At 45.7% G+C, this 26,222-nt stretch overlaps 1 protein-coding gene across 6 annotated transcripts in view; it reads left to right on the forward strand.

Annotated features, from left to right (window-relative positions):
- The window catches only part of ncor1 (nuclear receptor corepressor 1), a 128,405-nt gene that overhangs the window by 90,229 nt on the left and 11,954 nt on the right, over window positions 1–26,222 (forward strand). For 5 of the 6 annotated variants that reach the window (XM_084170946.1, XM_084170947.1, XM_084170950.1 and 2 more), the window contains 21 exons: window positions 5,419–5,502; window positions 9,376–9,512; window positions 9,818–9,908; window positions 12,128–12,611; window positions 12,835–13,081; window positions 13,696–13,900; window positions 14,714–14,875; window positions 15,926–16,092; window positions 16,596–16,713; window positions 17,020–17,106; window positions 19,749–19,807; window positions 21,251–21,416; window positions 21,742–21,861; window positions 21,986–22,069; window positions 22,278–22,534; window positions 22,645–22,981; window positions 23,218–23,442; window positions 23,873–24,079; window positions 24,408–24,557; window positions 24,998–25,225; window positions 25,457–25,595. In XM_084170946.1, the coding sequence (XP_084027072.1) occupies window positions 5,419–5,502; window positions 9,376–9,512; window positions 9,818–9,908; window positions 12,128–12,611; window positions 12,835–13,081; window positions 13,696–13,900; window positions 14,714–14,875; window positions 15,926–16,092; window positions 16,596–16,713; window positions 17,020–17,106; window positions 19,749–19,807; window positions 21,251–21,416; window positions 21,742–21,861; window positions 21,986–22,069; window positions 22,278–22,534; window positions 22,645–22,981; window positions 23,218–23,442; window positions 23,873–24,079; window positions 24,408–24,557; window positions 24,998–25,225; window positions 25,457–25,595 (3,754 nt within the window). The remainder of the gene's footprint in view (window positions 1–5,418; window positions 5,503–9,375; window positions 9,513–9,817; window positions 9,909–12,127; window positions 12,612–12,834; window positions 13,082–13,695; window positions 13,901–14,713; window positions 14,876–15,925; window positions 16,093–16,595; window positions 16,714–17,019; window positions 17,107–19,748; window positions 19,808–21,250; window positions 21,417–21,741; window positions 21,862–21,985; window positions 22,070–22,277; window positions 22,535–22,644; window positions 22,982–23,217; window positions 23,443–23,872; window positions 24,080–24,407; window positions 24,558–24,997; window positions 25,226–25,456; window positions 25,596–26,222) is intronic. The other variant, XM_084170948.1, reaches the window with a different exon arrangement.

Here is a 26,222-nt window from a genome sequence, read left to right on the forward strand (position 1 = left end):
CTTCACAGTAGGTATGGTGTTCTTTGGATACAACTCAGCATTCTTTGTCCTCCAAACACGACGAGTTGAGTTTTTACCAAAAAGTTCTATTTTGGTTTCATCTGACCATATGACATTCTCCCAATCCTCTTCTGGATCATCCAAATGCACTCTAGCAAACTTCAGACGGGCCTGGACATGTACTGGCTTAAGCAGGGGGACACGTCTGGCACTGCAGGATTTGAGTCCCTGGCGGCGTAGTGTGTTACTGATGGTAGGCTTTGTTACTTTGGTCCCAGCTCTCTGCAGGTCATTCACTAGGTCCCCCCGTGTGGTTCTGGGATTTTTACTCACCGTTCTTGTGATCATTTTGACCCCACGGGGTGAGATCTGTAGCTCAGCTGGTAGAGCACGGCGCTTGTAACGCCAAGGTAGTGGGTTCAATCCCCGGGACCACCCATGCACAAAAAATAAATAATGTATGCACGCATGACTGTAAGTCGCTTTGGATAAAAGCGTCTGCTAAATGGCATATTATTATTATTATTATTAGATCTTGCGTGGAGCCCCAGATCGAGGGAGATTATCAGTGGTCTTGTATGTCTTCCATTTCCTAATAATTGCTCCCACAGTTGATTTCTTCAAACCAAGCTGCTTACCTATTGCAGATTCAGTCTTCCCAGCCTGGTGCAGGTCTACAATTTTGTTTCTGGTGTCCTTTGACAGCTCTTTGGTCTTGGCCATAGTGGAGTTTGGAGTGTGACTGTTTGAGGTTGTGGACAGGTGTCTTTTATACTGATAACAAGTTCAAACAGGTGCCATTAATACAGGTAACGAGTGGAGGACAGAGGAGCCTCTTAAAGAAGAAGTTACAGGTCTGTGAGAGCCAGAAATCTTGCTTGTTTGTAGGTGACCAAATACTTATTTTCCACCATAATTTGCAAATAAATTCATTAAAAATCCTACAATGTGATTTTCTGGATTTTCTTTTCTCAATTTGTCTGTCATAGTTGACGTGTACCTATGATGAAAATTACAGGCCTCTCATCTTTTTAAGTGGGAGAACTTGCACAATTGGTGGCTGACTAAATACTTTTTTTCCCCACTGTATCATGAGGAAGTATATAATTTGTATCTATTATTTGTTATTTGCAAACTTTGCCATGAATTGAGCAGCAGCAGTACAGAACCATCGCTAGACAGGCACATTAGACGCCACATTCCTCACTCACTAGATGCACAATTAAAGGGTCAGATGCGCAATTAAAGGGGAATTGCAATCAATTATACATTTCTTAATTTCCTTTCAGCCCTAAAAAGAATTGTCTTCTGATGTGATTTAATCATTGACATGGACTCAGAACATCCAATTTAATTGTTTCTCTATGAACAATTGTAGTTTTGATAGTGAAAAACTAAAATCTTATACCATGAAAAATTAAACTGAGTACATAATTAGGGAAAATATTACATCTAATTTTTGAAAGAATCTAAGATTGTATAGGGCCCCCTTTTAGAGTTGAAGGGGTAGAAGATAAGAGAAACATTTTCCTATTTGAAAGCTAGAAAAAAAATTGTTTTTTCAAAGTAGCTCTCATGCTAGAAAAGGTTGGAGACCCCTGGTGTGGAGTGGGATGTGTGAACTGTGGCTTCATGGTTATGTTATGTGAGAGACCAACTGGTGTGTGTTTTTCCTGGAAAGGTCCTGAAATATAATAGCATAGTGAGGATGTCATTATAGGTCCCAGCTGTAGAAAAGGACGGCACTACATGAGTGCCTAACAAGTCCCAAAGGTTAGGTATGTAGCCGGCTGGTATCCTAGCAGTTAAGAGCATTGAGCCATTAACCTAAAGGTCGCTGGTTCGAATCCCCAAGCCGACTAAATCTGTCTGTGCCCTTGAGCAAGGCACATAACCCTAATCACGCTGGATAAGAGCGTCTGCTAAATCAGTGGTTCCCAAACTGTGGGGCGCGTGAGGGGTCGGCCGGGGGGGACTCGGCATTTACTTAAAAAAAATTTAAGGAACTCAGTCCGGCTTTCAACTTACTCTTGAAAGTTGTAATAGTAGAATGCACAAGGTACAATTTAGAAATTTGGTAGTGCATCATAAATTTTCCTCTTGTCATGTCAGTCATTGCATACCTTAGAGAGCTATTTATAACTTGTAAGAAATGTCCAGATCAACTAGCCCATGTCAGCTAATGTTTTTTTGTTAGTTTTTTTTGCTCATAGGGTTAGTTGTGATGTTTGAGTCACTCTAATATCACATGAATACACATTAGACATGGCAAAATGTATAGAATTGCAAGAAAATTAGCTTTAAACCTTTTCTCTCCGCCAACAAGAGGGGTGTGAACAGTTAGTGTCATGAACAGTCCTTGTGCCCATAGAAATAGACGTGGGGGTGGGGGGCGCGCAGGATCTTCCCTAATGCTGGAAGCCGGGCCTGAGTGAAAAGGTTTGGGAACTCCTGTGCTAAATGACTAAAATGTAAATGTCATGCCGCTGAGCTGAAGCACCTCTAGCGTCAAGAAAAAACCCACCATATACCATAAACACCCCCATTTACCTTTACACACATACGTGATAGGATATGCACTTGCTTGCTTGGCAGTGGCCAGTTAAAACCTGGGGTCTGTTCAGATATACATTTTATTGTTTATAACTACTAAGATGGTCTGGTTGAATAAGGATTCAGCTCTGTTCATTACATTTATATCTGAAATTTCACCTCATTGAATACATCCCTGGTTCACCAGGTTCAGGTTGTTGTTATTGTTGTTTTTGCTCCTCAACACAATGCGATAACTGGGACCTCGATCTCTCGCTTGTGTAACCCAGCCAGGGGCTCAGTCTGAGTTAAGCCTATACCCTAGTCATCATCACCATGGCAATATAGTGTGGTGTCTAGGGTGGACCCATTGACATGGCTCCTCTCAGCTGTACCTCAGCCTAGTCCTTGTGCTGCTCTGAAAGCTTCTTTTGATGTTTGTGTGCTGAGTGTCAGTCTGTTGTAGCCTCCCACTCTGTATTTATAAATCTATGTCTGCGTCTGAAATGGCACCCTTATTCTGTATAGTGCACTACTATTGACCAGAGCCCTATGGGCCCCTATTCCCTATGTAGTGTTCTACTATTGACCAGAGCCCTATGGGCCCCTATTCCCTATGTAGTGTTCTACTATTGACCAGAGCCCTATGGGCCCCTATTCCCTATGTAGTGTTCTACTATTGACCAGAGCCCTATGGGCCCCTATTCCCTATGTAGTGTTCTACTATTGACCAGAGCCCTATGGGCCCCTATTCCCTATGTAGTGTTCTACTATTGACCAGAGCCCTATGGGCCAGGTCAAAAGCAGACCATGATATAGGGAATAGGGGGCCATTTCGGTCTCGCCATATCTCTTCAAAGAGTCGGGCAAGATTAATGACCTGACCACCTCCCTGGATCTTAACAGGCATGATGGGGGAATGGGGGAATGCCGGTGGGATTAGGCGAACATGTGAGTTGAGTGTGTCATGGGACGGAAGCAGCGATTCAACTAATATTCGTTGAATAGATTTAACAGACTATATATGGCCCTAGACCATTCGCTAGCAGCCGTCTAAACATGGATCTCCTCAAGAAAAAAAACTCCTATAAATGTCAGAGGTTCATACTGCAGCTAAAGTGCCTGTTGAAAGTATTCACACCCCTTGACTTTTTCAAAATTTTGTTGTTACAAAGTGTGATTAAAATGGATTTAATTGTCTTTTTTTTGGTCAACGATCTACACAAAATACTCTGTCAAAGTGGAAGAGAAATTCTAACATTTGTAAAACATTTATGAAAAATAAAACACTAATATATCTTGATGAGATATGTATTCAACCCCCTGAGTCAATACATGTTAGAATCACCTTTGGTAGCAGCGATTACAGCTATGAGTCTGTCTGGGTAAGTCTCTAAGAGCTTTCCACACCTGGATTGTGCAACATTTGCCCATTATTCTTTTCAAAATTATTTTCAATTGGTTGTTGATCATTGCTAGACAACCATTTTCAGGTTTTGCCATAGATTCTCTAGTAGATTTAAGTCAAAGGAGGATTACTTTATCCTATCCCAGGTATTCCTTAAAGAGGTGGGGTTTCAAATGTCTCCGGAAGGTGGTGAGTGACTCCGCTGTCCTGGCGTCGTGAGGGAGCTTGTTCCACCATTGGGGTGCCAGAGCAGCGAACAGTTTCCTTCCTCTTCGGCAACTGAGTTAGGAAGGACGCCTGTATCTTTGTAGTGACTGGGTGTATTGATACACCATCCAAAGTGTAATTAATAATTTCACCATGCTCAAAGGGGTAGTCAATGTCTGCTTTTAAAATTTTTACCCATCTACCAATAGGTGCCCTTCTTTGCGAGGCATTGAAAAACCTCCCTGGTCTTTGTGGTTGAATCTGTGTTTGAAATTCACTGCTCGACTGAGGGACCTTACAGATAATTGTATGTGTGGGGTACAGTAGTCATTCAAAAATCATGTTAAACCCTATTATTGCACACGGAGTGAGTCCATGCAATTTATGTGACATGTTAAGCAAATGTTTACTCTTGAACTTATTTAGGCTTGCCATGACAAAGGGGATGAATACTTATTGACTCAAGACATTTCAGCTTTTCATTTTGTATTAATATGTAAAAATGTGTAAAAACATAATTCCACTTTGACATTATGGGGTATTGTCTGTAGGCCAGTGACAGAAAATCTCAATTTAATCCATTTTAAATTCAGGCTGTAACACAACAAACACAACAATGTGGGAAAAGTTTACACAATGTCTATGGGTCACATGGAGTAGTGGGCCAGGGTTCACTCTCTCTCTCAGCCCCAGCCTCCATCAGCCCATCCTTCCATATTGAGTGTGTTGTCCTGTTCTGTGAATTTGGCTGTGGGTGAAGGGGAGGTAGGGGTCAGTGTGGACAGGCTGATACTGAGAGAGGCGTGTGTTTGTGGTTAATAGTTATGTGGCAGTGTAGCAGTGAGAGGAGTGGTTACTTAGTCAGTCTGGCTGTCTCTGTTGTCGGGATATTCTCTCCGTCTATCTGTCTGTTTGTCTCTGTCCAAGGCCGTTTCCCAAGGAGGTGGAGGGTGGGAGGTGCGTCTCTCTACTTCTCCACTGTCTGGAGCCAGATCAGCTGACACTGGGCCCTCCCCTTGCAAGGGAAAGAGGGAGGAACAGGAGGAGGAGGTCGTTCTAGTTGTGAGGGAGATGGCGAGAGAACACGAGAGAAAGGGAGAGGGAAAGAGAGAGAGAGTGCGAGGTGCAGGCCTCGGCATCGAGCCTCTGAATGTAAACTGATTATTTTATTAGCAGCCGTGAGAAGGAGACTGCTGAGAAGTGGACCGAGCTACACTGTACTATCTCTGTGGGCTAATATGGAGCTTTCTGTTTTCTCTCTGTGACTTTAGCATTAGGAACTGCTGCCACCGCGAACACTGAAACCGGTGAGACTTCTCGCTGGACCGAGGAGGAGATGGAGGTGGCCAAAAAAGGTAGAGTTTTGTTTTTATTTCTCCATTTACCGTTTCTCTCCCTCCCTCACTCTCTCTCACCCCCCCTCACTCTCTCTCACCCCCACCTTCAACCCTCTCTCTCTCTCTAGTTTGATCTCTCTCCTCATAATTTGCTCCCACACAAGCTCTCACTCTCAGACACTCCCCTGGCTGGAGGAGGCTTTAAGGGGGAAGCAGGACGTAGTGGTTTGTGCGAGGATATTCTTTCTGGTATCTAACTGCAGTTGCTCTGCTCTGTAACAGAGCGTGACAGTTTGGGCTTCCTCTAAAGATCATATCTATTATTCACAAAAACACAGTCAGGCCTCTGGATCAGGACTTATTTTGAAGTTGCTCTACATTGAAACCTTTTTTTATCTAAAACAACTCCTTTTGAGATTGAGTGTTTCATTTCATGCAGTTACTGAATGTGGACGCAGCACAGCATTTCAGCTTTCGCCAGTTGCGTCACACACTCCGTCCAATAGTGATTGACCCATGACCCCAACCCCCATCGGCCCATAGCTACCTCCCAGCCAGGCCAGTACTCTAGCTTTGTCAGTGTAGACTATGGTGGAGAGAAAGAGGGAGAGAGAGACTTAAGCCTTCCGCATGCTTTGGTTTGGCTGGTGATGAACACGCCTAGCTGAACACAGCTAGGCGTACCGAACGAGTGTGCTCACATACTCCCTTAACCCCCTATAGTCGATTTCCGTGGTCCCTAAGACATCTAATTAGCATAATAAAACCGTCAATTTAAGCTAAAGATATCAGTTGCATTGGATGCATCTCAATCCACTGCATCCGCCGATGTCGCACTTCCGCATCTGCGGTTAAAGGTGTCAGAGCTAGAACAGTGTTTGTCAGACCATGAGACATCCCGAAAATCCGTCTTCTCTCTAAATTGTCTGTAGCGTCCGAACAGTTTGGCCTACAAACTATGGATAGATGAGAGACTCATTCTCACGATGGTGTTCTCCATTTTGCTCTACGACCCCCACAAGCGTCTTGGGACTCTTCTGAAGGGTACAGCTAATCTGCCAACTTCTGTCTGTAGTGTCTGAACAGTTTGGGCTACACACTAATATGACCCACCTCTGGAAAGATGAAAGCACGCCCACAAGCCTCACAAGACTAGTCTGAAGGTCACCCGGTACCAGTTAAAAAAATTAATGGAAGTACAGTACCAGTCAAAAGTTTGGACACACCTACTCATTCAAGGATTTTTCTTTATTTTTTACTATTTTCGACATTGTAGAATAATAGTGAAGACATCAAAACTATGAAATAACACATATGGAATCAAGTAGTAACCAAAAAAGTGATTAGATTTTAGATTATTTAAAGTAGCCACCCTTTGCACACTCTTGGCATTCTCTCAACCAGCTTCATCTGGAATGCTTTTCCAACAGTCTTGAAGGAGTTCCCACATATGCTGAGCACTTGTTGGCTGCTTTTCCTTCACTCTGCGGTCCAACTCATCCCAAACCATCTCAATTGGGTTGAGGTCGGGGGATTGTGGAGGCCAGGTCATCTGATGCAGCACTCCATCACTCTCCTTCTTGGTCAAATAGCCCTTACACAGCCTGGAGGTGTGTTGGGTCATTGTCCTGTTGAAAAACAAATGATAGTCCCACTAAGCCCAAACCAGATGGGATGGCGTATCGCTGCAGAATGCTGTGGTAGCCATGTTGGTTAAGTGTGCCTTGAATTCTAAATAAATCACAGACAGTGTCACCAGCAAAGCACCATCACACCTCCTCCTCCATGCTTCACGGTGGGAACCACACATGCAGAGATAACCCGTTCACCTACTCTGCGTCTCACAAAGACACGGCGGTTGGAACCACAAATCTCAAATTTGGACTCATCAGACCAAAGGACAGCTTTCCACTGGTCTAATGTCCATTACTCGTGTTTCTTGGCCCAAGCAAGTCTCTTCTTCTTATTGGTGTCCTTTAGTAGTGGTTTCTTTGCAGAAATTCGACCATGAAGGGCTGATTCACTCAGTCTGCTCTGAACAGTGGAGTGTATGGGTGGTCCTCTGTAGCTCAATTGGTAGAGCATGGCGCTTGTAACGCCAGGGTAGTGGGTTCAATCCCCAGGACCACCCATACGTAAAAATGTATGCACACATGACTGTAAGTCGCTTTTGATAAAAGCGTCTGCTAAATGGCATATATTAAATATATATTAAAATAAATATATTATATATATATATTAAACAGTTGATGTTGAGATGTGTCTGTTACTTGAACTCTGTGACGCATTTATTTGGGCTGCAATTTCTAAGGCTGGTAACTCTAATGAACTTATCCTCTGCAGCAGAGGTAACTCTGGGTCTTCCTTTCCTGTGGCGGTCCTCATGAGAGCCAGTTTCATCATAGCGCATGATGGTCTTTGCGACTGCACTTGAAGAAACTTTAAAAGTTCTTGACATTTTCCGGAATGACTGACCTTCATGTCTTAAAGTAATGATGGACTGTCGTTTCTCTTTGCTTATTTGAGCTGTTCTTGCCATAATATGGACTTGGTCTTTTACCAAATAGGGCTATCTTCTGTATATCACACCTACCTTGTCACAACACAACTGATTGTCTCAAACATATTAAGAAGGTCAAGTCCACAGGGTATAGGACCGAGGGGGAGCTCTTAAAAGCTGACATATTTGAAAGGAGCACTTTTATTCATTGGGCTGCCTGACGTCGAGAGATGGAGACATGGTGTACATGAAGTCTTTAGATGCTGGCACAGTGTTCTGCTTTGTTTTACTTCAGCTTTGTTTATGTTGAGTTTACTGCTGGATGGGTCAGAGAGGGGCCTTCCCCCTCTTATTCTTATATTTTTTTCTTAGATGTTTCCCCCCCCCCCATTTTCCTGTAAGCTGTTACAGGGCTTGGACATGTGAGGAGGGGGGGTGGATGATTTGTCTTGGTGTGTGGTAGTGCTGTAGTGGTGGTAGGCCACATGATGAGTACTAGGGATCAATCCAACTGCAACAAGTAATATTTGTGAACAACACAACTTAAGTCATAGAATATGGGAAAAAATGAAAGCCTTTTAAGGAAAGATACTTGCTATGATGACTACTGTAAAACTAAGTAAGGGATGTGAAGAGATGTGTGTTTTAGGGTGGATGGATGATGCGCATGTAGTATAGGTATATCATACAGTACATTTTCTTGCGAGGAACTAAATGGGGCAACAGGAATCCCAATGAGTTAGTGTAGTTCATGTTTATTCCTGAGGAGACTGTGAGGAACTATTACTAAATATCATACCAATCATGAGACTGTTTTACAGTCAAAGAGCCTGAAGGACTCCTCACCCGATACTTCGACGTGGAAGTCTCTATACAAGTGACTCCAAACGTGACAATAAATGTCCTGTCAAGAGTGTCCTCTGTCTCCTCATTCATTTAGATGGTGTTGTAATTAGTCTTTGTCCTCTACTGGGCTCCAGTCTGAGGTGATTTGTCAAAGTGCCAGTGTCCTTTAGCTCAACAGTGCAGTGGCGGAAGGGGGAGGGAGGAGAGACACCCGAATGTCAAAGGCAATCCACTGTCGGTCTTCCAGTCCAATACACCTCTCTGAAAGCGCGGTCTGTCTGTCTTAAACAGTTTATTAAGACTTCATCAAAGCTGATTGTTTGATTAGATTAGTGCTGGTCAAGGTGGGGCAGACTGGCAGGCCATGGCAGCAAGGATCATTGGGACTGTGCAACTGGGCGTGTGAACAAGAGAGATCAGTAGTTTAGGGTTTTACCAGGTGAGGTGGTGTCACTCAGTAGTAGGTTAATGTTCAATGAATAAGCTAAATCTTGGTCCGTTTTAGGTTCAGATCCCAACCCAGTCTCTCTTCTCTCCTCTGCCAGGCCTTGTGGAGCACGGGCGTAACTGGTCAGCCATTGCCAAGATGGTGGGCACTAAGAGCGAGGCTCAGTGCAAGAACTTCTACTTCAACTACAAGAGACGGCACAACCTGGACAACCTGCTCCAGCAACACAAGCAGGTACAGCAATACTCAACACAATTCATTATCAGGGTTGTGTTCATAAGGGCACACAACGGAAAACATTTTAAAACAATTTGCAATGGCAAGCAAAAATAAGTCCAGGGAGTTTAGTGCCTAAAGAATACACCCGTGTTCAGGTACAATATGAAGTGGTTTGGTTTCTGTAATCTCTATATCAGAACATGCATGTCTGTCACTATCTTTCATCTTTAAATGTTAAACTATCTTTAATGTATTTTCTGTATTACAAACGAACGGGGAAGTTGATGTAGTCTGTTCTATAACGATTTGTGTTTCTTCAGGACACCCGGCGGGCACGGGGTGATCGGGACCCGTCTCAGAGCGAGAGCATGGCCTCAGCTGACGACGACGAAAACCCAGAGGATAGTGACGGTCAGTCAGAGAGATGACACACACACTGACACACACACACCAGAGTCACACACCATCCCTCTGTTTATCCACAACATGTGAATCCTCACATTCAGACACACGTACACTGTCTGCACAGCACAAATACACACACAAGCATAGTTAAGAATTAGTTTTGATTTAAATTTGATCTGAGGGAATGTACAATGCAGTAGTGAGTGTGTGAATGAGAGAAAGAGCAAGGGAAAAAGAGACTGGAAGTTAGAGAAACGTCTCTCTCTGGAAGAGTGTTGAGATCTGTAAGAGTGAGTCCACTTCAGAAAGAGCCTCTTGAACTTTGTCTTGTGAGAATTAGATTAGAATTAATGGCAATGGAGACCCAGTATTTTCTCATTACTGTCTGTAGTTTTAATGAGAGAGAAAAAGGGATCAAAAGGAGGAGGAGGGAGAAAAGTGAGACATAAAAGATGTGAACTAATTCTGACTGCTGGGCCTGGGTTATGTAACTGTTCCTTGGCTTTGAAGAATCAAGAAAGTGTGCTGCATGGAGCGCTGAGTGCTGCTCCACTCTTTTGATCTGCAGGGCCTTCCCGTCTTTCTCTCTTTCTCTCCTTTGCTATCTTCCGCTTTCTCTTTACCTCTCTCCCGCTCTCTCTCTTCCTATCCCCTCTCCCTCCACTCCATCTCTCCCCAACTATCTGCTCTCTTCCCATCACCCTGTCTCTCTTTCTCCCTCTCCTCTGCCTCTCTTCACTTCCTCTATCACTCTCTCCACTCCTAAAAGTCCTAAAATGCCCTTGTCTTGGTTGTCGTAACAGGGCAGAAAGGGCCTGTTTTGAATATTCAAATCCCTTGCTCTGCCAAGTATGGTGATAGGTTAAGGAGTTTGAATCCAGATTAAGTGTGGGACCTTTCTATTTCGTCCTGGCCGTAAATGTGCTCATGACTTCCATTGTTTAGGAGAGCCTTCTCTCCCCGGGTTTGTCACAGACCTATCACTCACTGACTCTAGCTCTTGGCCATCTCTCTCTCTCCCACTCTTTTGACTCCCTTCTCTCCATAACCCTCACCCTCTCTCTCTTTCTCTCTTTTGGAGTGGAGTCCATCTCCCTCCAGGTTTCGTCTGTGTCTGTGGTAAAGCAAAGTGATTTAATTGAGCTTAGCCCCTCACCTGACAGGGAGGAGGGAGGTAGGAGAGGCTTTCCCTACTCTTGCGTCTCTCTCTCTCTCTCTCTCTCTCTCTCTCTCTCTCTCTCTCTCTCTCTCTCTCTCTCTCTCTCTCTCTCTCTCTCTCTCTCTCTCTCTCTCTCTCTCTCTCTCTCTCTCTCTCTCTCTCTCTCTCTCTCTCTCCTCTCTCTTCTCTCCTCTCTCCTCTCTCTTCTCTCTTCTCTCTTCTCTCCTCTCTCTCCTCTCTCTTCTCTCCTCTCTCTCTCTCTCTCTCTCTCTCTCTCTCTCTCTCTCTCTCTCTCTCTCTCTCTCTCTCTCTCTCTCTTTGCCCCTCCTGAGGACGACCAACTATGCAACATGCTCCAAGGCAGGTGGTGTAGGGCTGGGGTGGGCAGAGGATGATGGTGGAGGAAGGGTTGCTGGTTGATTGGTGTGTGTGGGGGTGTTGCTATCTGTTATGTTTAGTGGTGTCACTGAGTCACTGAATGTCATAATGCTTGGGTCATGTCAGTTTGAGAGATTGCCTTATCATCTGGTTCCAGTGTACAAGATAGTTGTAAAGTTGTGTCTACACTATAGGAGGTCACTATATTATGTGTTGATGTTTCTGAAGCTCTCATTGTCTCCCAAGGAAACCCAAACTGTCCTCAAGGCCTTGGTTGGTTGGTGTAACTGCCTGCAGATTGCAGAGGGTCACTTGGTTGGGCATAGCCAGGAATGCTGGGGGGAGGGGATTAAATATTTGTCTTTTGTCACCTGACACCTGTGTCAGAGATTTATCTTGGCATCGATACGGTTTTTATTATTCACAGTTCAGGTTTCTTCTCTCCATGGCAACAGTGCCACCAGACACAGACAACATTGCATCATTGGTTTTATGGTCTCCATCTTTATGCATTTTATATGGTCTGTTTTTATCTATACCGCATCTTTTTCATCTTTTTATCCATTACATTTCTGTCTGCTTCGATCAGTATGTTGCCCTCTGCCCAGGGTCAGTTCCTGTGTATGCCATGCAGAGTGATTTGAGTGGGTCTTACCCATGTCCTTTCCTGGTCTGTGTGCCCATACAGGTGGAGAGAACAGCTCAGACACAGAGAGTGCCCCGTCCCCGTCCCAGGCGGACCCCTCCAAGGCCAGAGGAGACTCCCAGATGGGAGACATTGCTGGAGGGTCAGAGAACCAGCGGTCAGATCAGGACCAGGCCAGCGATGGGAAGGGCCAGGATCCGCCATACGGGGAGCTGAGGGTCAAGCTGGAGAAGAGCCCTGAGGGAGAGGCCAGAGACCCTGACTCTCAGGAGGACCAGGACAGGGAGAGGGCCCGGGCGGCCTACGAGGGCCAGGTGCATCCCAAGAGTGAGCCCCAGGAGTTGGACATGAAGCCTGGGGGTGCTGAGGTGCAGGTGAAGGTGGAGCCTGACTCGGCCAAGGAGAAGGGGGACAATGGGGAGCATGGGGAGAGAGAGAGGCAGAGGGAGGGGCACCACTCAGACAATGACTCCAGCGCCACCTGCAGCGCAGACGAGGATGTGGACACTGAGCCCGAGAGACAGAGGTGGGTCAGGGTGGTCATCATGGGGATTCACACCTCTTGTTTCAGACTTTAAAAACAAAGGTATTTTGATTAATTATTAAGGTTGTAAATGGTTGATATTATTAGTGGTAATTGAATCGACTCCTTTCTCCTAACTCCTGTGATCATTACCTCGACTCTTTCTGATAAGTATGTCTCACCGTCTCTCTCCTCTCCTGTCTCCCCCTCTCTCCTGTGTCCTCAGGATGTTCTCTAGTATGGACAAGCCTTCGTTACTCAGCCCTCCTGGCTCAGTGCTGATGTCCACGGCCAAACAGGCCCACCTCAACATGCAGCAGCACCAGCAGCGCGCCGCTACCATCCCGCCCATGGTCAGTCACTATAGCAACCCACACTTTTCTATGATCAGATATGCCCATTCGGAGAGGCAGGCACACGGAGGCAGGCAAGAGGGTGAAAGCATGTCTTATTTAGACCAACCTACCCGTCAAGTGAGTCCATCATCCCCCGCACTTTTCCAACCAACCTGTAAATCAATCAATCAATCAATCCAATTGATGGATTCTTCTTTTGTCATTGAAACGTCCAATCAATCAGTTGATCAATGTGTCAGCAGGGATCTAAATCAATGAACTTGTGCCCATCTGTTGTGTACCGGTAATCTAATCATGCTAATGTGCTGACACTGTCAAATTGTTTTCTGATGTCCCTTTCTTTCCCTCCAATTGCTTCTTCTATGGTGCTTCTGTCTCTCCATTTATAATGGGATGAGGTCAGACAAACTGGATTGCCTGTTTAAGCACTGGGGCCGAGATTTGCGTGCAAAACACAAAAGCAGTCCAATCTAACAACTGTTTGGGTCATTTTTTACATTTCATTCATCTAATAATGTACTTTACCCTTTCTTCTGGGATGGTTTAAAGACAGGTGTTAGTACTATTCTTTTAATTCTGAAGTCTAATCAACATCTACTTCTTCTAGATTGTAGATAGAAGCAATTCAGGGTTAGAGGACAATGTATCAGCTGCTCGCTTTACTTGTACAGAGCTTGTGTCCCCCTCCAGTCCTCCTCACAGGGGCGTCTCTCCTCGCCCTCCTCCTGTAGGTGGGTCCTTTCAGCACTGGTGGGATGACAATGGGAGCCCCCCTCAGCGGCTTCGCCATGTTCCAGCACCAGATCAAGGCGGTGCACGAGTCGGCCCACGCGGAGGATAAACAGAGACAGGACCAGGCCGACCCTGAGCACAGCAGACAACCTCCCCACTGCCCGCGCTTCACTACCCGCAGCCCCACTGTACTGGACAGGGAGGGTAAGAGAGAGTACATACACATCTACACGCACTGGTATCCCCCCTCTGAGCCCCTACCTACCTGAGCCTCTCAACCAACAGCAGCCTATTTATAGCCAATACATTTTTCAGTCCCATTCACTTTCGTTCAGCGTCAAAAAATGAATTATGAGAGGAGAGAGAGCCGGTTCAGACTGCTGTAGACTGAACCAGAACAAGAACAAGATGTTAGCTGACCCCATTTTACACGTGATGCGAACATGAAAGCTAAAAGCTCTGATAGGGAAAGCTTGTTTTTCCTGAAATGCCTCTGGGGGAAGGGAGGGATTCCGCGGTCGACTTTTGAAGGAGCATGACTTGAGTGTGTCAGAGCAGGACACAGTTAGTGCCCCCCAGGCAGACAGAGAAGTGGATCCTATTTTTAAAGGTAGAAGAGTCATTCAGCCACAAAGGGCACATTGGCCTAGCCTGTTTCCAAGTCTGAATGGTGTATTTTGTGTGAAGGGGGGAAGTCCGTGATTAGACACCCAAAGCTTTTATCACCTTTTTTAAGAGCTAAAAAGGTTTTTGGGTAGTCCCGCAATGCTATATTTGAAGAAGCTTGGAAATCGAAGTTCGTGTTAGAGCAGTAAGGCAGGCTGAGGGCTTTTTTTGTGTGTGAAAACTGCGAATCCGTGCCAAGATACTTGTCAAGTATTATTTTGTTGATTTGAAATGTATAATCAAAATCGTCTCGGGTTGTATTTCATCTTCTGATTGTTTGTCTATTTGTGTGAGTCATTTATCTTGTGGCAGTGTTTTCATTCATATGTCTCTGTTCTGTGTTGTGTTCAGGTAAGCCCTTCCCTTACATGCCTTATGAAATGAAGATGGCTCTGGAGCAGGAGGCCCAGTCTGGTCGGCCAGGCTCTCCCTACAGGCTCTCTCCCAGGGACATGAGCAAGGCCTCTCCTCAGCCCAATGACCCCAACGCCTCCCGCTACAGCGTGCCTCCAGGTAACTGCCCTCTGATCTGTCCTCCCCCATGTGGCCTCAGCTCTACCCTTCAGCTAGCCTGGTCCCATACTGTTTGTGCAGTTGCCAACTCTTTTTCAATTGGCTAAAGCTCTTACAGTACAGTTGTCCTTATGTTTTCACCCCCCACCCCCCTACTCTTTCCCGTTTCTCTGTGAGTAGTTTAAGCTGTACTGTAGCTGGCCTTAAACATCTATCTGTCCCTATCATGAATGAATGTATATATTACACACACAGAGCCTGGCTGCAGTAAGGCTTTATCAGTATTCCGTCATGGACTAGCTTGTTTCCTTATCTCTCAGTGTGAGCTGCCAGGATGCTGACGTCTGTGCCTGCTGTAGGTACTCTCCCAGACAAATTTAAAGTGCAGGGGCATTGAGGGCGGGCAGACTGTCGGTAGGAAGGGAGCGGGGGTTGCTTCCTCAAGGCAGGTCACTCCCGGTCACCGTGACTCACTAACAGGGTAGAACGCAGACAAGCCAGATATCTCTCCCTGAGGCTGCTCCCACAGATGTACAGACAGGCAAGCGGCAGGGAGGTTACATCAGGTTTAGGTCAGCGCCAGCCTTTTAACTCTAGCTACCAGACTCACTGTTCTGTGTTTACTTCACGGTTTACTTCAGTCTGGGAAATCTGCCTCAAAATGTTATCACCATGCACTCATAGATGGGAGATGGGCTGCTGGTGGAGCCTGTTTGTAAGAGTAGTGAATGATGCACTGGCTGAGAATGATAAACAATTTTGCCTGAATTTAGTTGCAGTACTGTACAGTGACTGATCTGTGGAAACTGCAGAAAATGGCACCAGAATGTTTCTTTGAGAATATCCATAATAGACATAAATTGAGTTTTTCTGGGGGCTGAATTTAAAAAAAAATACTTTAACTTTTCAGTGCCTCTGGATTTTCTATTCTTGACACACTTTTTTGTGTTCTTCCCTTCTTCACCCTATCCTAGACAAGTCTCATGCTAAATAATCATATGATCGATGGTGTCACTTTCTAACTTTGATTGTTTTTCTCTCCTCTCCTAGTGCTCCACCCAGCTCCCAACCAGGTGGTCCAGAGCCTGCCCGATGGAGTCCGTGTGACTTTCTCCAGACACAGCCGACCCGCCAACATTCCATCTCCACCTCCACTCATTCCAACCTCCAAACCCACAGACAAGCCTTCCTTTATCCAGGGAGGCTCCATCTCCCAGGTAAGACCCATATCCCTCAGGTGAGGGTTCAGATTCAGCCAGCCCCCTGGTTAGGCCCACACAGGTGGGCACCCAGGGTAGTAGGTGTGGCTGAAGTGTTTGGTATGTTCTATTTGGTGAAATGATCACATTCTTTTTTGGCACCATTGTCTCTTTCTCAATCAGTCATACTATAACAGTATTTGTTGTGTGATAATGATTTACTAAGAAACCTATACGGCTATTTGCCTTTGTAGCAGACAGTAGTCTGTATTTAGTCATGTTTACTAGCCAATATGCCAAAGAGCAAACTTTGGTACACATCAGTTGGATCCACCTTTATTTTTGTACATTGCACTTTCCCTGTATTTCTCTGCTGTATAATTTCGAAAAAGTTTCAAGGTTTTCAGAAATCCCAGTTGAAGGACTCCTGGAATCAGGAGAGAACAAGCAGGGAGGGAATCCTCCAACTGAAATTTTGCAACCCTGACCTGATTCTGACTTGTCTGTTCCTGCCATTTCAGGGTACTCCTGGTACGTACCTGCCATCCCATGCTGTCTACGGTGGCCCAGAGGGTGCAAAGAGCTCAGTGGGCTCCATATCCCTGGGCCTGCCCAGGCAGCAGGACCCCACCAAGCCTGGTAAGACAAGCCAGTCTGGACGACACACACACCTCCTACCCACGTTCCATTGTCCAAACTAGCATACTACTTTCAATACATGCCCAATACATTTATTCATACTAAGTGGTATGCTAGTGTGGATACTGTCTATCATCATCTAATTTCCTCTCTCTGCTATTAGATTGGCATGAGAGAGAGACATAGGCATATTGTCAGCATTTGAGCACATTCAGACCTGATGTCACAGTCCCAAATGTCCCACTTCACTTGCCTTCCCTAACTGTCCCCTGTTCCCTCCCTCCCTCCCTCCCTCCCTCTCCCCAGTGTCCTACATTAAGCAGGAGGAGTGTTCTCCACGTGGGCAGTCTGAGGGCCTCCTCTCCCAGATGCAGTATGAGGGGGTAGTCAGAGGTGTGTGTCTGTCTGTTTGTCCATCTCACAAAGGTGTCTGTCTGTCATCCTGTCTGTCCTTGCCTCCCGAGTGTTTCTCCTTTCACACTCTCACCAAAACAGTGCTGATACCGACAGTGAATACCCAGAAACCACACCTGTGTTCAAATCATATTTGAAATATTTCAAATACTCAATGTTTGCCAGATGGGTGGGGTTTGCATTTCTGAGACTAAAGACTTGAAATACTATTTGAACCCAGAAAAGAGCTTTATCGCAGGCTGAGTGTGGGAGAGAGCGAGAAGAGAAGAGTGAAGTGGAGGAGTCTGGCCTCCACCCTCCTTCCCTCCCTCCTGCCCTCTGTTTGCACAGACCTGACAGAATGTGGCATGCTGGTGAGGGAGGGAGGGAGATCAGGAGGGAGGGAGATGGAGAGAGACCTCACAAGCCCCAGTTCAAAAAGTACCTCCTCTCACCAGCAGTCCTCCTCGCACCTTCTCTCACAACTGACCTCTGGTGTGACATGGGGGTGTGGTGTGGAAACCTCTGTCTCTCTCTTTCAGGCTGCAGCCCATTGCTCTACTATTCTCCCTGAAGTGTGTATTTGTTCACTCCCCCACAAAGATTTAAAAGCATTGCATTAGTGTAGCCAGAGTGTACCATCTTACACCAATTACTTTAAATCCTTGAGATGGAGTCAACGAGTGCAAACTTCCGGGAGAATGAGGGAAAATCAAAATTAGACTTGAATGATTCTGACCAGGAATATAATGCCAACAACTGTACAGCCCTCATCTATATCCACACATACAGTTGAAGTCGGAAATTTACATACACCTTAGCCAAATACATTTAAACTCAGTTTTTCACAATTTCTGACATTTAAACCTAGTAAAAATTCCCCGTCTTAGGTCAGTTAGGATCACCACTTTATTTTAAGAATGTGAAATGTCAGAATAATAGTAGAGAGAATTATTTATTTCAGCTTTTATTTCTTTATCACGTTCCCAGTGGGTCAGAAGTTTACATACAAATCAAATCAAATCAAATTTTATTGGTCACATGCGCCGAATACAACAGGTGCAGACATTACAGTGAAATGCTTACTTACAGCCCTTAACCAACAGTGCATGTATAATACACTCAATTAGTATTTGGTAGCATTGCTTTTAAATTGTTTAACTTGGGTCAAACGTTTTGGGTAGCCTTCCACAAGCTTCCCACAATAAGTTGGGTGAATTTTGGCCCATTCTTCCTGACAGAGCTGGTGTAACTGAGTCAGGTTTGTAGACCTCCTTGCTCGCACACGCTTTTTCAGTTCTGTCCACAAATGTTCTATAGGATTGAGGTCAGGGCTTTGTGATGGCCACTCCAATACCTTGACTTTGTTGTCCTTAAGCCATTTTGCCACAACTTTGGAAGTATGCTTGGGGTCATTGTCCATTTGGAAGACCCATTTGCAACCAAGCTTTAACTTCCTGACTGATGTCTTGAGATGTTGCTTCAATATATCCACATAATTTTCCTTCCTCATGATGCCATCTATTTTGTGAAGTGCACCAGTCCCTCCTGCAGCAAAGCACCCCCACAGCATAATGCTGCCACCCCCGTGCTTCACGGTTGGGATGGTGTTCTTTGGCTTGCAAGCACCCCCCTTTTTCCTTCAAACATTACGATGGTCATTATGGCCAAACAGTTCTATTTTTGTTTCATCAGACCAGAGGACATTTCTCCAAAAAGTATGATCTTTGTCCCCATGTGCAGTTGCAAACCGTACTCTGGCTTTTTTTTGGCGGTATTGGAGCAGTGGCTTCTCCTTGCTGAGTGGCCTTTCAGGTTATGTCAATATAGGACCCATTTTACTGTGGATATAGATACTTTTGTACCTGTTTCCTCCAGCATCTTCACAAGGTCCTTTGCTGTTGTTCTGGGATTTATTTGCACTTTTCGCACCAAAGTACGTTCATCTCTAGGAGACAGAACGCATCTCCTTCCTGAGAGGTATGATGGCTGCTTGGTCCCATGGTGTTTATAGTTGCGTACTATTGTTTGTACAGATGAACGTGGTACCTTCAGGCGTTTGGAAATTGCTCCCAAGGATGAACCTGACTTGTGGAGGTCTACAATTTTCTGAGGTCTTGGATGATTTCTTTTGATTTTCCCATGACTCAATTACAGCTGCAAGTCTCTTGGGGTATGGCTCTATAAGCTTGGCACATCTAGCCACTGGGATTTTTGCCCATTCTTCAAGGCAAAGAGGCACTGAGTTTGAAGGTAGGCCTTGAAATACATCCACAGGTACACCTCCAATTGACTCAAATAATGTCAATTAGCCTATCAGAAGCTTCTAAAGCCATGACATCATTTTCTGGAATTTTCCAAGCTGTTTAAAGGCAGTCAACTTAGTGTATGTAAACTTCTGACCCACCTGGAATTGTGATACAGTGAATTATAAGTGAAATAATCTGTCTGTAAACAATTGTTGGAAAAATTACTTGTGTCATGCACAAAGTAGATGGCCTAACCGACTTGCCAAAACTCTAGTTTGTTAACAAGAAATTTGTGGAGTGGTTGAAAAACAAGTTTTAATGACTCCAACCTAAGTGTATGTAAACTTCCGACTTCAACTGTACCAACTTCTCTGACTGTTGTCTTCCTTCTAGGAGGCCCAATGGATGGGGGTATCAGCAGAGGCAACCCAGCCAGAGGATCAATCACACAGGTACAGTGGCTTGCGAAAGTATTCACCTCCCTTGGCATTTTTCCTATTTTGTTGCCTTACAACCTGGAATTAAAATATATTTTTTGGGGTGGGTTTGTATCATTTGATTTACACAACATGCCTATCACTTTGAAAAAAAAATAAGACAAAAATAAGACAAAAAAACAGAACTTGAGCGTGCATAACTATTCACCACCCCAAAGTCAATACTTTGTAGAGCCACCTTTTACAGCAATTACAGCTGCAAGTCTCTTGGGGTATGGCTCTATAAGCTTGGCACATCTAGCCACTGGGATTTTTGCCCATTCTTCAAGGCAAAACTGCTCCAGCTCCTTCAAGTTGGATGGGTTCCGCTGGTGTACAGCAATCTTTAAGTCATACCACAGATTTTCAATTGGATTGAGGTCTGGGCTTTGACTAGGCCATTCCAAGACATTTAAATGTTTCCCCTTAAACCACTCGAGTGTTGCTTTAGCAGTATGCTTAGGGTCATTGTCCTGCTGGAAGGTGAACCTCCGTCACAGTCTCAAATCTCTGGAAGACTGAAACAGGTTTCCCTCAAGGATTTCCCTGTATTTAGCGCCATCCATCATTCCTTCAATTCTGACCAATTTCCCAGTCCCTGCCACCACCATGCTTCACTATGGGGATGGTGTTCTCGGGGTGATGAGATGTTTGGTTTGCGCCAGACATAGCGTTTTCCTTGATGGCCAAAAAGCTCAATTTTAGTCTCATCTGACCAGAGTACCTTCTTCCATATGTTTGGGGAGTCTCCCACATGCCTTTTGGCGAAAACCAAACGTGTTTGCTTATTTAATTTTTTAAGCAATGGCTTTTTCTGGCCACTCTTCAGTAAAGCCCAGCTCTGTGGAGTGTACGGCTTAAAGTGGTCCTACGGACAGATACTCCAATCTCCGCTATGGAGTTTTGCAGCTCCTTCAGGGTTATCTTTGGTCTCTTTGTTGCCTCTCTGATTAATGCCCTCCTTGCCTGGTCTGTGAGTTTTGGTGGGCGGCCCTCTCTTGGCAGGTTTATTGTGGTGCCATATTCTTTCAATTTTTTTATAATGGATTTAATGGTTTTCCGTGGGATGTTCAAAGTTTCAGATATTTTTTTATAACCCAACCCTGATCTGTACTTCTAAATAGGAAAAACGCCAAGGGGGATGAATACTTTTACAAGGCACTGTATTACAATAACATTGCTTAACCAGTATGTGTATCCAAGCACCACCCTGTCTATGGACATCTAATAGCACAGTTTTACTGTGAATTAGTCTAATATTTTTGGAGCAGATTTATTTTAAATGAAAAGTTAAAATAAACATTATTATAAAAAAGTTGTTGTTTCTGGTTTCTGACCTTAATTGGACCCATTTCTCTCTGTCAGTCTTTACCTTTCTTTCTCTCCCTTTCTCTCTCTCCCCCTCTTCTGTGTGACCAGGGCACGCCAGCCCTGTCTGGGTCCAGCATTGCGGCTGACCTGCTGAAGGGCACCATCACCAAGCTGGCCACAGAGGACCTGAGCAGCCCAGAGAAGGACCGGGAACAGCTGGCCAAGGGACACGTCATCTACGAGGGCAAGAGTGGACACATCCTTTCCTATGACGGTAATACAAAGCTCTGTTAGTGGTCACTCCATGACTTGATCCTCTTGTAAATCTGATGTTTCAGTGTAGGCTGTTACTTATGGGACTTCAGATTTATACTACAGTACAGTAGTTTCTGGAAATGTGCTGCATTGCATTGTGTATGAGCCTATTACTTTATCCTGGGCATTGGTTTACCCATGGAGTTAGACAATTGGGACAGTGAAAATGATACCCGTGTGCATCTGAAGTCAGGCATTCATCAGCATTTATTGGTAGCAATAATTAGGTCTGCATATCTAAATCTGCCTAAATGAACGCATATATTGTGTTCCTGTCTCCGTAGCCATTAAGAACCCAAGAGAGGCCACGTGTAGCCCCAGGCCAGGCCATGAGCTCAAACGCTCCCACGATATGATGGAGTCCGCCAGAGGCCACACCGGGAGAGAAGGAGCCCCCTTCGAGGGTAAGGCGTGTGTGTGTGTGTAAGAGAGTGAATTTTGTCTTCTACCCTAATCTCTGCATATATTCAGGCCACTAGGTGATAGTGACTGACTGTGTGTGCGTGTGTGTGTGTGTGTGTTTGTCAGGGTTGATAATCCGAGCCCTGCCCAGAGAAAGTCCCCATGGGGAGTCTAAGGAGAGGCCAATGATGACTGGATCCATCATGCAAGGTAATGAAGTTATCAGGTGACATCATCGCAGCTACAAAGCTCAGATGTACTGGAGCCAGAACCTGGCAGATCAGAGAATTAGACTGCAGACAGCTCCTATGTAAATCATTAAATTAAATTCAGCAAATATGATTTTTACTCTGCAAATGTAACCCACATTAAGCCAAGTTAAAAAAAAGTTTTATTTATTTTTCTCTTCCCACTCCAGGTACACCCAGAACCTCTGCAGAGGCCTATGAGGAGAGCATGAAGTACGGCAAGCAGATAAAGAGGGAGAGCCCACCCATCCGCTCATTTGAGGGGGGGATAGGTAAAGGTAAGCCCTATGAGGGGGTGAACACCATTAAGGAGATGGGCCGCTCCATCCACGAGATCCCCCGTCAGGACCAGCCTGGACAGGACCCCCGCAAGACCCCCGACATGGCTGCCAACAACCGAGCCGCCATGGAGGGCTCCATATCCCAGGTAAGTGTGTTCTGCATCTGTGTGCGTGTGTGAGGGAGAGCGCATGTTTGTGTGTGTATAGGTGTGTGTGTGTTTAGTGCGTGTATCAGCCTCCTCTCCCTCTCTACCAGGGCCATCCTCTGAGCCAGTCGGCCATCAAGCACAACGTCAAGTCCCTGATCACCAGTCCCATTAGGCTGCCCCAGGGCCCCACCATGCCCCAGTTGGAGGCAATGGAGCGGGCCAAGTACGAGGAGAGCAAGGCGGCGGCGGAGCAGCAGCAGCGGGCGCGCCACACTTCTGTGGTCAACTCAGCCACCTCCGTCCTGCGTTCCACGCACCAGGAGCAAGGCAAGTCCCAGCTCAGCCCGGGCATGTACCAAGACACAGATGCCCGCAGGACCCCGGTCAACTACAGCTCCAGCTCCATGTCTAGAGGCTCGCCCATGCTGGGCCGAGGACAGGAGGGTACGTCTTGTCTGACCTTCTCTCTCAAAGTCTTCACTTTCATTTCATAGATTTTCTGTCAGATGTATTTGCACGAGGCCATTTCATTGTACAGCAATCACTTCACAAGCAATGATGTGTGGCTTTAGATCTTATCAGTACAATTTGCAAACATTGAAAGCGTTGAACACATTTATGTTTTATGGTTATGTTTACTCTATAGATTTGTGTAATTGTTATTTCCCTCCCCTATCCAGGCTCTGGGAAGCCTGCGTCCCACGACAGGAAGAGTGCCATGACCCCCAATCAGAGGGACAGTGTTCCAGCCAAGTCCCCTGTGTCAGGGGGTGACCCCAACCACCCTATGGCCTCCCACAGCCCCTTCGACCCCCACCACCGCCCCATGGCCCCTGGAGAGCCCCGCTTCCACCTGCCTCCACACCTAGACCCTGCCCTCTTCCACCGGGCCGTCCTGGACCCAGGTAGGACACACACACACACCCTGTTACCCTGACCTACCAAGCATGGGTTCAAATAGTATTCTTTTTATTTTTAATTTTTTTGTGTGAGCCTGGCGCAATGGAACCGATGGAATAGTCCCAAAAGTGCAAACTCTGCCCATCTGGCACTCCATGCAGGCTCAGTCAAATGCTCAAAAGTATTCAGGAAAAAAAGGATACTATATGAACCTGGGCCAACCTCCATGAACAACACAATAGTAGACCTGAATCCTGGAATGATAGACTGGGTAAACTAGGGTAGCTTTGTCATTTTTCATTCATAGGCACTGAGTGTCCTGTCCAGTCTCAGGTTGAGTTCATTGACGTCAGTAGAGAGTAATCACCATCTGTTCGCCTGCTGTTCATATTTTTGGTCTCTGTTTGTACCTCTCCTCTCCTCTTCCCCCTACAGCTGCGTACATGTTCCCGAGGCAGCCGTCCCCGACGGGCTACCACAACACCTATCAGCTGTACACCATGGAGAACACGAGGCAGACCATCCTCAACGATTATATCACCTCCCAGCAGATGCAGGTTATCCCACGGCCCGACGTTCCTAGGGGCCTGTCGCCACGGGAACAGCAACAGATTGCCATCTCTTATCCTCCCGGAGCACGAGGTACTGGACTCTGACTGCTGTCTGTGTGTCCTTCTCTCACCTGAGGGAGGGAGGTAGGGAGGGGAGGGAGGGGTGAGGGGTAGTACGCAGTCTGTGTGCTTGTGAATTAGTGGCTACCTTTTCCAGACGCCTAGAAGCAAATGACCCTTACAAATTGCCTCATATTGATTTTGAATTTTCTTTTAGTTTATTATCGCTGATTTGTTAACGTATATTCTGGGCCTGCAGCTGACTACAGCTAAGACTCAATTTTATAAATTGTTAATTCAGACCTCTTCAAATTGGTTTGTGTTGCTCACCTTTGGCCCTTTGCTTCTGTCTGTAAAAGGGATTATTGATCTAGCCCAGATGCCTCCAACTATCCTGTTGCCTCACCCTGGGGGAACAGGTCCTCCCACTATGGACCGCATCACCTACATCCCCGGAGCTCAACCCCCTTTCCCTCCTAGGCCTTTCAACCCAGCCTCCATATCTCCAGGTGAGGACCCCCCTGCCCCAACCCCAACCTGACCTTCCTGTTCCCTTACACCCCTCTTGTTCCTTTATACCCCCCTCCTACCCTCAACCCCTGAAGCACTGCCCTGCTGCAGAGTGCTTCTGAACGTACCTGAACACACCTATGGACCAGATCTAAATAAACACCTACTGCAGTAACTTCTCTACCCAAAATCAGACGTTCAGTTTGCCTCATTAATTGGGAAATGTAAAAAAGTGCCAAAGTTAGTAACCAGAACATCTCTGCTGTCTATCCTAATCAATCAGGCAAGACACTCCTCTCTGTGTCGTCAGGCATTCACAACAGCACTGTGTGCTTAAGGCGGCCCAACCACCCTTCTAACCCTCAGCGACTGTGCCCTAAGTAGAGACGGTGTGTAAACCTACTGTGTGTGTGTGTTGTCTGTTTCTTTGTGTCCACAGGCCACCAAGCCCACCTCGCAGCTACAGCAGCGGCCTGTCAGGAGCGAGAACGAGAGAGGGAGCGCGAAAGAGAAAGGGAGCGCGATCGGGAGCATCGAGAGAAAGAGAGGGAAAAGGAGCGAGAAAGGGAGCACAGGGAGAGGGAGAGAGAGAGGGAACAGGAGCACAGACAACGAGAGCGTGAGCGAGTGGTGGCTGCAGCGGTTGCCAATGACTACATGCGTGGAGGTGAGACTCAATGCCATTATATTGTATAGTGCTGTACAATGTCATCAACAATACAGTGCCAACTAGTTCATAGTAGTTTATTTTGATATAACCTGGCTGAACAAATTCTCTCAGTTAAGGGATTTTTAATGTAGCCTGTCTTTTGGGATAGTGGTGGAATAGCCATTTATAAGCTTCCAACTTTGAATTGCTCTTTTCTGTTATGGAAGTCAGCTCTTGTTTGTCCCCCAGGTCCAGGGCAGCCAGATAGACCAGGTAGCCGTGGTTACCTGCGTAGCCCCTCCCCCTCTATGAGGTCACAGGAAGCCCAGCAGCAGCGGCCCAGCATCTTCCAAGGAGCCAACAGCAAGGGCGTCATCACCCCTCTCATGTGAGTCTAAGCCTGCTCCGCTCTGGCCTTGTAAGCCCTCACCCCACGTACACTCAGAGAGTGCGTGGGTACGTCAGGGATTTTTCTACTATTGAAATCCGTGGGCGAGCTGCCAAAGCGTTGTTTCGGGACGCCCAAGTCCAAACAGGGTAATTTTATTTTTATTTTTTTTATTCATTTTCGGAATGGAAAAACGCTTTCAGTGTAAACCAGATATAAAGTACTGTATGTAGAAAATAATAATGGGCTTATATATATATTTTTTTTATATAATCTTTGAGAACTAACAATTGCCAGAATAAAAGCTATACAGTTGGGATAATTTTTTTATTCCAAAAACAATGAATTTAGCAGTATTGATTTTATTATTATGTTTGAGAAAAAGAACACAGCATTAGCCGTGGAAAGTATAGAATAGCAGAAGATTTGCTTTTAAACTGCAACATTTTCTCTCAGCTCCATGGAGAAATTTATAGAATTGCAGGAAATTGGCTTAAATATTTCAACATTTCTCTACACCGCCAAGATGGGGGCCTCTAAAATGATCTATAAAATCCAGACGGGCTGACCACACCCATTGCAACGCCCCCTGACACACCACGTCCCATGCCCACCACCTAAGCCCCT

Source organism: Coregonus lavaretus (genome assembly GCF_964263955.1).
Source record: "Coregonus lavaretus genome assembly, chromosome: 10".
Classification (NCBI taxonomy): Eukaryota; Metazoa; Chordata; class Actinopteri; order Salmoniformes; family Salmonidae; genus Coregonus; species Coregonus lavaretus.